At 40.0% G+C, this 13,922-nt stretch overlaps 1 protein-coding gene across 1 annotated transcript in view; it reads left to right on the top strand.

Annotated features, from left to right (window-relative positions):
- The window catches only part of LOC104275131 (reelin-like), a gene marked incomplete at its 3' end in the record, with an annotated part of 41,304 nt that overhangs the window by 20,736 nt on the left and 6,646 nt on the right, over positions 1–13,922 (top strand). The window contains exons 10-17 of the mRNA XM_009870999.1: positions 1,835–1,911; positions 3,398–3,556; positions 5,715–5,903; positions 6,124–6,397; positions 7,819–7,959; positions 8,055–8,232; positions 9,699–9,783; positions 12,122–12,304. Of these exons, the coding sequence (XP_009869301.1) occupies positions 1,835–1,911; positions 3,398–3,556; positions 5,715–5,903; positions 6,124–6,397; positions 7,819–7,959; positions 8,055–8,232; positions 9,699–9,783; positions 12,122–12,304 (1,286 nt within the window). The remainder of the gene's footprint in view (positions 1–1,834; positions 1,912–3,397; positions 3,557–5,714; positions 5,904–6,123; positions 6,398–7,818; positions 7,960–8,054; positions 8,233–9,698; positions 9,784–12,121; positions 12,305–13,922) is intronic.

Below are 13,922 nucleotides of genomic sequence, written 5' to 3'. Positions count from 1 at the left end.
CCTGGATAAGTAGTGTGATACTGTGAGCCTGCCTGTACTTGAGCTATCTATGGGTTATGTTGTATGAACGAGATTGATTATATATTCTGGCTTGTCCTAGTCCCTATGGATGTACAAAACATCTCAGATAGGAGATACTGATTTTGATAATAGAACTGGAGCGTGATTGGTTTTAGAATCAGAATAGGATCATGATATCATGTGTGTAGCAGTGGATGAGGGAGACTGCAGTCCTGTCTGCATCGTACTGGCTCTGGCTGTAGTCCTATGGTTCGTCTGTGGTTTAACTGATTTCACTACAAATTATGACCAAATGCCCTAAAGCAGAAAGAGTTATCTTTATAGGGAATTGACTGACATATCAAGCCTTGCTTCTTCACACAGAGATACAAATTCACCTCAAAATTAGTGTTTAAAATAAAGAAGTTATGTACAAACAGTAGAATTAATGAAGCCTGTTTTCTTATACACTTGTGTTCGTTTATCCCCCAAAACGACCTGTTTGGCAGAACTCCACCTCACCCTATGTGTTCCACAAGGATGCCCCCAGCACAAGGGACAAGCAGTTGCTTCCAAAAATCATCACATCAGCAAGTACTCTACTAGTCATAAAACAGCAGGCAGGCATCATCCAAAGTCAAAAACAGGCTAGGAAACAAGGAGAATGGCATCGCCAACGTTCAGCATCCAAAAGCTCATCCTGGGGACGAGTCCAGGTTCCCTGCTCTGTTCAGGTGTTGTTTTGGGTCTGCAAGGCAGACAACCTGTGAAGTAGGCATAGATGAGGGAACAATGGCATCCTCAGTCGTCTCAATGCTCTTTATACTAATTATAACCAGATAAGATGCAGAGGAATTTCAGAGACATGCAATGAAATGTGGTGAGTGAGGAGCAGGACATTAACTGAAATGAATTGCTGTTATATAGCACAACGGTGCACATCTAAGAGGAAATGTAAACCACTCTGACACCACAGACTCACAATTAAAAATACCAGTTCAGCAAGGATACCAGGGCACCACTGCAGATTGGGGAAAAAAATAGTATTTTGGAGAACAAGGATGGGATATTTATTAATTAAAATATAGCTAAATAGTGATGTTCCAGGCTGATCCAAAGTTCTGTCAATAAAACCAATGACACTGTCTCAAAGGGATGTTGTGGCTTTAAAAGGATTGCAGAACGTTGTTAGTGGAAAAATTGAGGACATGGGAAAATGTTGCCATGGTTTACAGTAGAAAGGAATAAGAGAAGGTAGGAAAGTTATAAAAATACTGACTACAGGGCAGGTTGCAAGAAAAATAGATCAGGAACATTTTTGTCCCCATCTCAAGATGTGAAAACAAGAGGATATTTAATGAAATCAAAATATATAGGTTCAGAATCAAGGGGTCTACCTCACAAAATACCCCATGAATTCTTTTAATTGAAAATTGTTTACATGAAGAATTTAAGGACCAAAAATAAGCTGGTGGTTGGTTAGGATAAATTTCCAGTTAGAAGAGTTAAAGGTAAGATATGATGTAAAGAGCAGATTTGCCTGCTTTGGAGATTTTGCATCTTTGTGTGAAAGAAGGAACTGCTAAATTCTGGTGCTCGGTCCAACAATACATTTATTAAACAAAGGATCAATAAACCACATCAAGTCTAGAGTCCTCCGCTGTTTACTATGGCCGTGCTTGATTTCACTGGGAACATTTCCTGATCTTTAAGTCCCAAGTAATGACCTAACTGAAAATTCCACATTAGTTAAGAGAGTTATCCTGACTGATCTTGTGCTATCAGAAAGTAATGTGTAATGTGCTTCTCTTCTACCCTGATTTTTTTTTAACAGGCTAGTTCAATTTTACGTGCAGATTGGAAGTAAGGCTGTTGGCAACTCCTGCAACAGACCAAGGGCCAGGAATGAAGGTAAAGCCCCTTTTCTTTATAATGAGCTTTCTGTACTTTGGGTTTCTACAGTGTTTTTGCCTTTTTCTGCCTTTACAAAATCCAAAAGGTTGATTTATTTATAGATAAAAAGATTACCTTTTCAGTTTTCATAAATGGTGCATAAAAATATTTTCTTCTATCCCACGTTTGTATTTATAATTATTTCCAGCAACCCTAATGGTGACCTATCAGTAGGAGTAACTCTTGGAGCTGTGATGGTTTAAGACAACAGTGTAATAGCTCTTATTAGACTACTTGACAGTGCTGGACAACAGTTAAATTTACAAGTTCACGGGACTTTCTTCAGGTCTGAAGTAAAAGGAATAAAATTCAAGTTCAGGTTAAAGTAGACAACCTCCAATTCTGAGCTGAAGCTGAAAACTTTTTCAGCTTCTCAACCACACCAGTAAGTCTAATAGAAGATTGCCTTCTAACCCAAGTTCATGCATGGTTTACCTGAAATGTAAAATTATAAAGCTGCAGTGAAAATATACTTAATGTAAAGTAATTCATCTCTCCCAACTGTCTCCTTTCTTATTTTATCAACATTCTTAGAGTTATTTGGGCAGGAGTCTGACATTTGTGTTTAGGAAGGGTCAGCAGAGTTTTGGGAGCAGATTCCCTGTGTAAAGTGGTCTAGTTGCATGAAGATAGACCACTAACATCTGAGAGGAAAACTTTTTTCTCTCATTATAAAACCTTTAACATCAATGGACTCTTTCTTTACCTATGGCATTTACATTGATACTGACTCACAACTGTCATCTTTCAGCACAGATTACACAGGGTTTGAATCTCCCCTCATTTGCACCAGTATCCTTTATCTTTGAATATACTCCAGTATAAAGGGGTTTTAAAAGAAAAAATATACGAGTGCTTCCTCCTTATATTATCCCCTTTGGTGAGCTCCTAAATGACTTCACAATTCTGATATGGCATAGTATTTGCCATACTGTGTGTTAGATATGAAGACCATCTTAAATTATCTAAATACTACAATAATTACCTTTTAAGGACGCTGTGAACTTGCAAAGGTGGTGTGAGCATTGTGAGCTACCCACATCAGGAGCCCGGCTATCAGAATTACACCATAGTGTCCCATGCAAACTGCAAGGATACCTGACAGGAAATAGATACTGACTATATGAAGAAAGTTACATTATTCCTTCCTGTTGTTTCTGTAAGTGCAATCATTAGTTTCACTGAAGTTGTAAAAGATTTGATCCTTTGAGTTTGGTGAAAACAAGCAAGATAACATGTGGCAGCTGATGAGTGCACATCACCTTTGCAAATAGGACTTCATCCACAAAATGTTCCTGGACCAGGAGACACCAAAAGAGTAGGGAAGATGCCGAAAGTCACATGCACTGGTTAGGGGTTGGCAGCTCTTGAGTACAGGCTGATGAGTTGCCCACACTTTGCTCTGTACATTAAGACCAGCTGCCTTTCTTAATTTTAAACATAGGACTTGTTGTTCAATACACAAACGACAACGGGATCACCTGGCATTTGCTGCGAGAGCTGGACTTCATGTCATACCTGGAACCTCAGGTTGTTTCAATAGACTTACCTCGGGAGGCCAAAACCCCAGCCACTGCCTTCCGCTGGTGGCAGCCACAGCACGGTAAGCAGCGTCGACCAAAAAGTTTGGTAAGCAGCTTCACACAACCCACCTGGCAATGCTTATCAGTATGGACATGGTCTGCAGAGAACTCACCTTACCTAGGATACAGTATGGTGAACAGTTGGGTGCTGTAAGCATATTTAGGCTTTCCTCAGGTGCACTGAAGACCTGATTTTCTTTTACAGCACCAAGAGGAATAGTGGGCTAAGAGTAAAATTGTTTCAGAGCTAAGTTTAAACCAAAGATGCTGAGAGATAACAGAGAGGAGGGGAAAAGAACATTACACAGAAAAGCCTAAATAAGAGTAGAGGATTTACCTGAGAATAAAGTCACCTGGGATTCAAAATAGCTTCCATAGTTTCACAGAATCACGGGATCTCTTTGATTGGAAGAGACCTTTGAGATCATTGAGTCCAACCATTAACCTAACACTGCCACGTCACCACTAAACCATGTCGAAAAACACCAGATCAACACGTTGTTTAAGTACCTCCAGGGATGCTGAATCCACCACTGCTCTGGGCAGCCTGTTCCAAAGCCCAATGATGCTTTCAGTGAAAAACTTCTTCCTAATACCCAGCCTAAACCTCGGGTTTTGTCTGTTTTGGAAGGGGAGGCATAACTTAGCCCTGAATCTTCCTGCCTGGGTGGCTCCCACCTCATTATTTTAATATCTCCACACTCCAAAACAGGACTCTCATCCCCTGCCGTTTCTAGCATCCTGCTCCCTTGCCTTCTGCTGTTTTTTTTCACTCAGCCAGTTCCCACAGCCTCAGCTGAAAGTAAAACCCTGGTGCTGTCTGATACCTACAGCCACTGTGAGAGCTCCCATCTCATGTGGGGGCACATTGACGCTATTAAAAGTGTTGTGGTGAAGTGTCTTGTCTTTGTGCAAGGAAGCAGCTCCTGGATCCCTGCAGGAAATCTAAGGTGATATTCAGAAATATAGCCAAGTACATTTTAACAGCAATTCCCTAGGGAAAAAAAGCACACAGCTTACATTCAGTTAATTATGGTATACAGCTTTTAAAATATCATTTATCTTTTTGATGGCTGGGTTTTATTCATGCATTTTCTTACACTGTACTTGCTGGAGTTAATTATCCTCACTAGACAAGAGAGTAGACAAGGCAAGAGGGATGTAATTTAGCTAAGAAGCCAGTTTATTTGGTAAAAATGCTGAACCACAACTGGTGCACCACAAACCATTGTTCTGCCATGACTGTTTGCACTGGTGAATGGTGCAATGTCAGACCTGCTGCTCCCGACCCGTGTCCTGCCCGTGGCCACTTGCTCTGGGGGCACCTGGATGACATGTCCCTGCTGAGAGCGGTTACCCTGAGGCCATCTACTGGCAGTCCTGTTGCTCCCAGTAAGAGGGAGAGTTTATGACTGGAAGTTGAAATACCACCTCCCATACCAGCACAACCACTCCTCATTGCAGATATTAGCTCCTTCATAGACTGTCCTGTCCTCTGTCTGCCATAACGCAGTGAAGAGTGGCCCTATCAGCCATGACCCTCATCCCTCATAATGGCAAGACAAAAGTCCTGGCACATCGCTGCGAGCTCACAATTTATTGTCAGCACTTTCCTTTGTCTTCTGTGATGGCAGTGATTGTACAGTAGGATGGCATTTTCTGCATGCCAGAAGAAGGGTGAATTGAAATGAAGGGCTGGAGAAATGGGCTGGACATGGTGGTCAACAGATATGTGGAGAGCAGAGAAGAGAAGTTTCCAGAAGGGAGAAGGTGAAGAGCCGTTCTATCAAGAGCCTTCAGCCCTTTTCTTTGTGCACTATCCTCTTCCATATAAAAGATACTTCGGGATCTAGACAGAGGCCTTTCTGGTTTAGTTGTGGGGAATGGCAGGAAGGTTGTGACCCATAAAATGAAAATCCCTAATCTAGGGGCTCAGGGAGTGTCTCATTCAAACATAGGGACAGAGTCTGATGATAACACTGAAGCTTGAGAAATTAAGAGGGAAATACCTGTGTTCATTCAAAACAGAAAGATACCCTAGAGCCCAGGTTCATCCTTGAGCAATGTTTTAGTCTTATTTAACAGTGACTGAGCACTGCTCACTGGGTGAACTCAGGATATGGGCATAAAAAATAACTTACAAGGATTCCACTAACCTGCCTGTTCTGATTTTTATAGGGAAGCATTCAGCTCAGTGGGCTTTGGATGATGTCCTAATAGGGATGAATGACAGCTCTCAGACTGGCTTCCAGGATAAATTTGATGGAACTGTGGATTTACAAGCAAGCTGGTACAGAATACAAGGAGGTCAAGTAGACATTGACTGCCTGTCTATGGATACAGCTCTGATGTTCAGTGAAAACATTGGTATGTGTCACCAAACATTGCTATGTTTGTATGAGTCTATTTTATAAAATATGTGTCTAGGTTTTACATGATGGGACATATGGAAAAAAATCATGTATATAGTAATTTACAGGGAAGAGAAAGCTGAAAAAAGGGGAAAATACAGATAATAAGCTTGAATGACAGTACCGAAAGCACGTACATAAGATGAACTTGTTGGTGGTTTTCTCTCTTTTCTTAGGAAAACCTCGTTATGCTGAGACTTGGGATTTCCATGTATCAGCCTCCACTTTCTTGCAGTTTGAGCTGAGCATGGGTTGCAGCAAGCCATACAGCAATTCCCACAGCATTCACCTGCAGTATTCTTTAAACAACGGGAGAGACTGGCATCTGGTGACAGAGGAGTGCGTCCCTCCTACCATCGGCTGTCAGCACTATACCGAGAGCTCCATCTACACTTCTGAAAGATTCCAAAACTGGAAGAGAATTACGGTCTACCTCCCACCCTCAACCAAGTGAGCACTGCTCCTCTCACTGTTTACCATGATAGAGATTTTGCTGATCTAATTTGAGCAAACATCCCCCAGCTTGGGAATTTCCTGCTTGTCTTTTAAATTATTAAATATATGTTGTTACGCCATCAGAATTATAAAATTCACTTCAAAATATTTCATCAGATACAATGTGAACTGCAGGAACTTAAGGAAGTAACAACTTTGGATGAGTGAATTCAGTCTTGCCTATAATCTATGACAGCAAGAACAGGAATTGCTAAACCAAGCTTTTCTAAGCAAGAATTAATGTCCTGACCCATCCTTTCATATAAAAGTATTTTCTATCACTGCAAAGAAGTTGTCATACAACATTTAGGCACGTTAGTCATGGCATTCAGCAAGTCAAAACACATGTTACTGGATGTGCCACCTCCATCCTTTTGACCGGGAGGAGAGTTCTGCCTGCCTTAGTGATATCCCACAGTTGTAAATGGAACTGGCAGATATGCCGGCATCCATCTCTCTGAATAAAACCGTGCTCTAGTTTAGACATAACAGAAGATTATGATATTGCTTACTATTATGCTGAATAGTTCTGTAATTCTTCAAAGCACCCTATGCATTACCTCTGTAAATTTCACCACCCAGAAAACACAGTTGAACAAATGAACACACAATAAATTAACTGGGATCGGGGTTCACATCTTGGTTTCTAATTCCGTAGTTCACTCCAGAGGACAATACATCTCTTCCAAAGAATCTTCTTCACAAATATAATGATATCCTGATCCTGTCAAGGTCTGAGGGCAATTCTCTCTGCGCTGTCTGCAGCACATTTCCTGCCTAAACAAGTGCAAGATAACCTAACCTGTAGCATTATGACAGATTTTTTCTTTTCCAAAACACTTTCCTCACCTGATGATAACAAGGCTGTCAGCCATCACAGCAGTATGTTTGCATGTGCATGTTTGTATATTTATAATCATACATTGTTATATGTGTATATATATATATGAACATACGCAATCGTTATTTTTTTCTTTACACATTTAGTACAAATGAAATTTCAGTGCTTCTTACTTTACTGAAGCAATTTTATTATTTTAATTCTGTTAGCAACATATGGAACTGTCAAATGCTAATGTAGCTAATAGTTTCTGCTCAGCCACTTTGCTGACCAGCAAGAGTCACAGCGATCTTCTTTCTTGACTTCCACTTTGGGGGCACCTTCCTTTAAAGTCTGCTGGAATTTTGCCTAAAAACTAACCCAAGAAATAGGAACTTCCAGTTTCACCTGGAATATGAATCTTTTCCAAATACAAGAACTCTTGCTTATTGACATGCTCCTCTTCTTGTGACATCTATGAGATTTTCTTTATTATCTAGTACTTTGTGCAGCAGGTATTTTGCAGCCTGAAATACATTAACTCTGTTTTTTCTAGCTCTCCCAGAACACGGTTCAGATGGATTCAGTACAACTATGCTTCTGGTGTTGATTCTTGGGCTATTGATAATGTGGTCCTGTCTACAGGATGCCCCTGGATGTGCTCAGGCCACGGCATCTGTGATGCAGGTCGTTGTGTGTAAGTAGCAAACTGCTTAACCTTCTTCACAGAAAGAATGCTGTCTTTTATCTAGGCCAGATGGATAACACCTTTTCCTTCCAATTTGTTGCTAGGTGTGACAGAGGCTTTGGTGGTCCATACTGTGTCCCTGTCATTCCTCTACCGTCTGTCCTGAAGGATGATTTCAATGGCAACTTGCATCCAGACCTTTGGCCTGAGGTCTACGGTGCTGAGAGGGGAAACCTGAATGGTGACACCATCAAGTCTGGAACAGCTCTCATTTTTAAAGGGGTCAGAGACTACTTACATTGAAAAAAGTGAATAAAAACTGGTAGAGTTAAAAACAGAAAGTAAATTTTTTGTTGTTTCCCCCATATGTTTCTCTCAAAGTCTTTGAGCTAGAATTTGACATTTTCATTTTTCTTGTCTTTTCCTGCCCTAAATATGCACCGTTTGTCACACTTGTTTTTGTGAACAAATGGGTTTCATTGGGTTATTGGCTATTATTTTCATTTGTGGTATAAATTCCTCCTTAACCACCAAAGGAAAAGAATGAAATTCTGTAGCCGAGATTCTTGAGGCCAAGTGAGTGATTTGGAAAAACGGTACATATTTCAATCAATTGCCTTTGTGTCTTGAAATCTTCTGGCTGGCTTTGAGTATTTTGAATAATACAAATTAGTAAGCACTGTAGTCTATGTAATCTATGTCTATGTAGTTAGCCTGTGTTTTACTTAATTCTATCATTTTGAAGTTTTCTAGCTCTTTAAGGACTTTTTTTTTTTTGGAATTACAGGTTAAAAAAGGCCAGGAAATACCACATTTCCTGAACTCCACAGTTCTTCAACAAAACACATAATAGAAAGGCTTTTGTTAACAGAAGCACACAAATTTTAAGCTCACACATAAGTCTTTATTTGATGCTCTGGATTCATGTGCCCCGAAAAAGCGAAGTTCACTAATGATTAGTGTAGAAATCAATATTTAGAAATATTTCTTCGCAAAACCTTGACTCCAGCTCAACCTCTTTAGATCACTTAAATGACAAAACACAGGATGTGAATTGTCTAGAACTTGGATCGGTTGTTCCTGAAGGTTGTTCCCCTGGGCGAATGAGTCTGAGAATGAGGGAAGCTCTGAGAGGTGGTTTGGTAGATCTCTGCAGAACAGGAACCACCAGCTCTGGCCCCAGGATCCACACAAAACTGAGCTCATCTCTAGAGATGGACAAGGCCTTAGGGGTCACCATGACGTTTCCTGTCTGATCCCTTTCTTTACCATTCTAAGACAAGGGGCTGCCCCAGAAGAGGGTATTTGTACAAAATATTTTTTGAGGCACAGATAAATCCTAGAGAGGAGTCTTCCAGCCTAGAAATTAGGGTGCTTGGTTACTATACAATTTGCCCGCTAAAAAAGAGTGTGCTAGCTTGGACTCAGTGGCTGAGTAAGTCAGTGCTTGCGAATCAGATCACATCCCAGTGGTTCAGAGCATGAACTGAATGAGCTGTACCTGTGCCTGGACCTGATCCAGTAGCTGTGCCTCTGATGGTGACACACACTTATCTAGACCTCTCCGTTACTATGGTTCACTTTGCCAAGGCTATCACTGTCTTCATTTTCTGCCCAGGAGAAGGTGTGGGACAGAGAACTACCTCTCTCACTGCCACTCACAGTAATCAACATCCAGGCAATAATAAGCTGCAGAGCATCTTCAATAATGGGAACTGGGACTCACACTACATATTCTCTATTTGCAGGAAGGACTAAGAATGCTTGTTTCAAGAGATCTAGATTGCACTAATACCATGTACATCCAGTTTTCATTTAAATTTATTGCCAAAGGTAAGATAAGATCACTCTTGATTTCCTATCATTTCTCTAGCTTGATTCGTACATAGTAGCATCACAGAAAAGGATATGGAATTATGTTTCCTACTTCAGCATGCATGTTCATCAGTTTATGATAGATCATACAGGATTCTGCATCATAACTTCCTTGCTACCAGACTGCATGCCAGTCTGTGCAGCTCCTAAGAAAAAAGTAAACTGTGGTGGTATCAAAACCAGATACCTAATACAGTCTTTGAGCAGAAGAAAAACAAAATAATAACTCAAGAATTTCTAGAGATTTTGCATTATTTTTTTGGGAAAAAAAGAGATAATTTATCAGGGTTTTTTTAATCATAAAATGACACCTATAATAGATTACTTAAAAGACTGATAAGGAACTACAGGGGGGTTAATTTTCAAACTTCAGTCCACTAAATTAAAAGCTCTAACCATTTGACTAGTAGGTATCTTACAAATTATTAAAACTCTGTAATTCTTTTTAATTGTGTATGAAGAGTAGTCAGACTTTGTAAGCCAAATTTACATGTTGGTATAACAAGCTTGAGACAGTTTCTGTGGTACAAGTATTTTCAAGTGAATGATTCAGTCCTACGTTACTCGGAGCCCCTGCCATCTCTGGCTTTGCAAAATAATTTTATCCAAGTCAGCAGTAACATGGTGGAGAACCACTTACCTGGAGAACTACTAATCTGATTGAGGGATTGAGTAACTCCCCTGCAATTTCACACGTTTTTTTCCCAGCATTGCTTGTAGAACCAACATTTCCAGGCTGAAGTCTCAATATACAAAAACTGCTCTCCCTTTGGTGGAAGATGGAAAATATTCATAGCTACTGCATGAAGCTCCACACTCTGGGACTGGACCATAACCGACTTGCTATTTCCCAAAGACAATGTGAAAATAGTTTTGAACTATCTCTTTCTTCCTAATAAATATCTTGGCCAAATCTCTGTATGGGCGAGTAAAAATTTATCTCTTTCCGAATTAAATGTGGTTCTCCTGAATAGGCATTTAATCATATGTATTTGGCTATTTATTACTTGGTTTTATACTTTATGGAAAAGAGAGAAAACAAAAATGGCGTAACATGCTCCAGAAGAATAATATTGCAAATATTTCATGTTTAAAAGCGAATGTTTCTGAAGACTTCTTTTATAAAACTGCCTTGGAATTATTTCTGCATATGATCATTGCCAAAATATTATAAAATACAATGAGTAAAAGTATGATTCTGAAAGACAGGAATAGCCAAAGCCTTGAGGGCTGGATTTTGACACTTAATCCACAAGAGGTAGAGCAGTGAAACTCCAGGATAAATCTTTTCTCATTAAATCTATATGGCTTGCTAGCCTAAGGCCTGGATCCAAGACTTAGTTCCAGCAAACTCCCTAATGTTGACAGCAGATTAATATAGCTGAGCACATCTCTCAGCTACGGAGTTTTGGGGGATGTGTCACACTGAAGGGAGTGGAGAGTGTACATTTACCCGAGTGAGGACTCAGCTGAGAGATACCATCACCCAGACACTGATGTTCCTGGCCAGCAGGTCAGGCATAGGCCATACAGACATTGGGGACTAAGCTTGTGCAGGGTAACCAGCATGAGGTGTGAGTGCTGGGCTCTAATCAGCGTATGTTAATAGCTAGGACTGTGAAGAGCCTTTATTGACTCTAAAGCTTTGAGTAAAAAAAAGGAGGAACTGGTAAGCAGAAAATGAAAATTTTACTGTCAGTTTCACCACTGATTTTTAGGCCCAGCTTAAAGCACAGAATATTGGGGTTTGGTTGTTGAAATATACTAATGAAGATCCTCAGCACTTTTCATCAGCTCCATGATTTCTGGGCATGAATATGCTTGTATCGGTGTCTGCGGTTGGAGCCGTAGCTTATAAATTTGTGTGGATAAGGACTGTGTCGTTATCTGTGCGTGCTACAGACGGTGATGATAATGTCTGGTACCTGGGAGAAACAAGCAAATAAATATTGAATTACTGAAAAATGACTGTAGTAAAAGGATCTGGTTTGTTCTAATCTAAAGAATTGTAACACTGAGATAGCTTCTCATTGTACATATAATGAACAACAATGTAAATACAGCTCCTAATTCATTAGCATTTTGCAGACAGACAAGCACGGAAAGCACAGGAAGATGTGTATGTGCAATATACATACAACATCTCAACAGCTTAAGTTGTTGTTAAAGGAAGGCCAGACTCTGTAACAGATGTCAGAGTAACCTAATTGTATTTGCATTTGAAGAAGTGAGTTTGAGTTAGTGCTTTTTAAAACTGGACTGTAATGAACCTAAATTCATGTCGTTTCTGCTCCAGGCACCCCTGAGAGGTCTCATTCCATCCTGCTGCAATATTCTGTCAATGGTGGCATCGCTTGGTACTTAATAGATGAGTTTTACTTCACGCAGACTACAGATGTCCTCTTTATTAACGTTCCTCTACCCTATGCAGCCCAAAGCAATGCAACACGGTTCAGGCTGTGGCAACCTTACAACAACGGTAAGGAAGAAACACCCGAGGGACTCTGGGTCCACATTTGCACAGCTCAGCATCTGTAAGAGGATAGATTTTTTTTTTAACCCAACAGTAGCAATGACTCTGAAATCATGTTTTCTAATTAAAATTATCACAGGATTATGTTTGCTGTTCTTATAAAGTTGCTGTATGCTTTAAAGTGAAAGTACCTTAACCTAATACCCTGTCATAGAATCACAGAATCATGGAATACCAGGTTGAAAGTGACCTCTAGGTCCAACTTTTCTTGGGAAAAGCACAATCTAGACAAATGGCCCAGCAACCTGTCCTGCCAAATCTTTGAAATGTTCAATGTTGAGGACGCCACCACTTCCCTGGGGAGATTATTCCAATGGCTGATTTTCCTTGTGAAAAATTTTCCTCTTGTGTCTAATGAGACTCTCCCCAGGAATAACTTGTATCCATATCCCTTCCCTGTGTGCAGAAGACTATCAGCTTTGGTCCTGGAGGACTGGGAGATCAAGCAACAGCAATAAAGTTCACTTCGCTCAGGTTCTTCTCATTATTTTTAATGGACCTGATTCTCATTTACACTGAGACCACATAAGAATGCTCCAATTATACAAAAGTTCCCCAAGTGTAAATGGGATCTGGGCCTAGGTTGCTCAGAATTAACTAGGCATTAAAAACCCATTTTGAAAGACTATGTAGTGAGCAGTTAATCTTTTGATTAAATTGTAAAGGACTGTAGAAAACCACAAGAGGAACACAGCTCATTCCTCCTGATTGCGGGAGATGTGCCAGCTGAAGAAATCTTTCCTCTGCTCTCGGTTACTCTGAGCACGTCTTAGCAGGAGCTGACATTAAAGGCTCTAAAGAATTCCAACGATCATTTTGACACCGTGATACAGCAACAATTTATTCCAAGCAGGCAAATGACTGGTACACCTCTAACAAAAAAAAATAACTTCAAATCTGGTCCTAAGAATCCAGTTCCAGTTCATTCTTCTGATGAGTCCTGCCTAAAACATTTAACTAAACTTTTCTTGCAGACATTATCCCTAAGTAGGAATTTTGTTTAAAAGAAGTTTAGATTTCCCTGATCGACACAAAAGCTTTTAAATAGATGAAAAAAATAGCTACACAAAATATATGGCAATGTAATCCTTCTTCTCCAGTTTGAAAGCAGCAATTTTTCAACATATTTGAATTCATAATCCACTAGAGACAAGGTCACTCAGAGTTTCCTTCTCTCTCAAAGAGCTCTTGCTGGGCAAACACAAGGTGCGAGTACAAGGAAAAAGGTGTAAAATTAAATCATCCTGTCAGGCTGCTTAGGCTCTACAGCAACTGATCAGTTAGATGATTCTTAATTAAAGAAGACATCGATGCTAAAGATTCAAAGTAATTGTGATTTAAACACATTGTTCAATATAGGTTTTTCACTCTTCAGTTTGCTATGTCTTCTATAAATTTTAGAAGAATAATAGTTTATTCTGTAGGGTCAGGCTGCAGAGAAACATGGGGACTATTTTCATGGAAAAACACTTTTAGCACCCTTTTCTTCATGTAATCCATAAATACTGGATACTGGTCTGCTCTCTAATAATGGTACTATTAGGTCTTAATAGGAATGTTCCCC

The sequence above is a fragment of the Apaloderma vittatum genome, unplaced genomic scaffold, assembly GCF_000703405.1.
Source record: "Apaloderma vittatum isolate BGI_N311 unplaced genomic scaffold, ASM70340v1 scaffold24006, whole genome shotgun sequence".
Lineage (NCBI taxonomy): Eukaryota > Metazoa > Chordata > Aves > Trogoniformes > Trogonidae > Apaloderma > Apaloderma vittatum.
The sequence above is the reverse complement of the archived record's forward strand: the minus strand, read 5'-3'. Positions and strand labels throughout refer to the sequence as shown.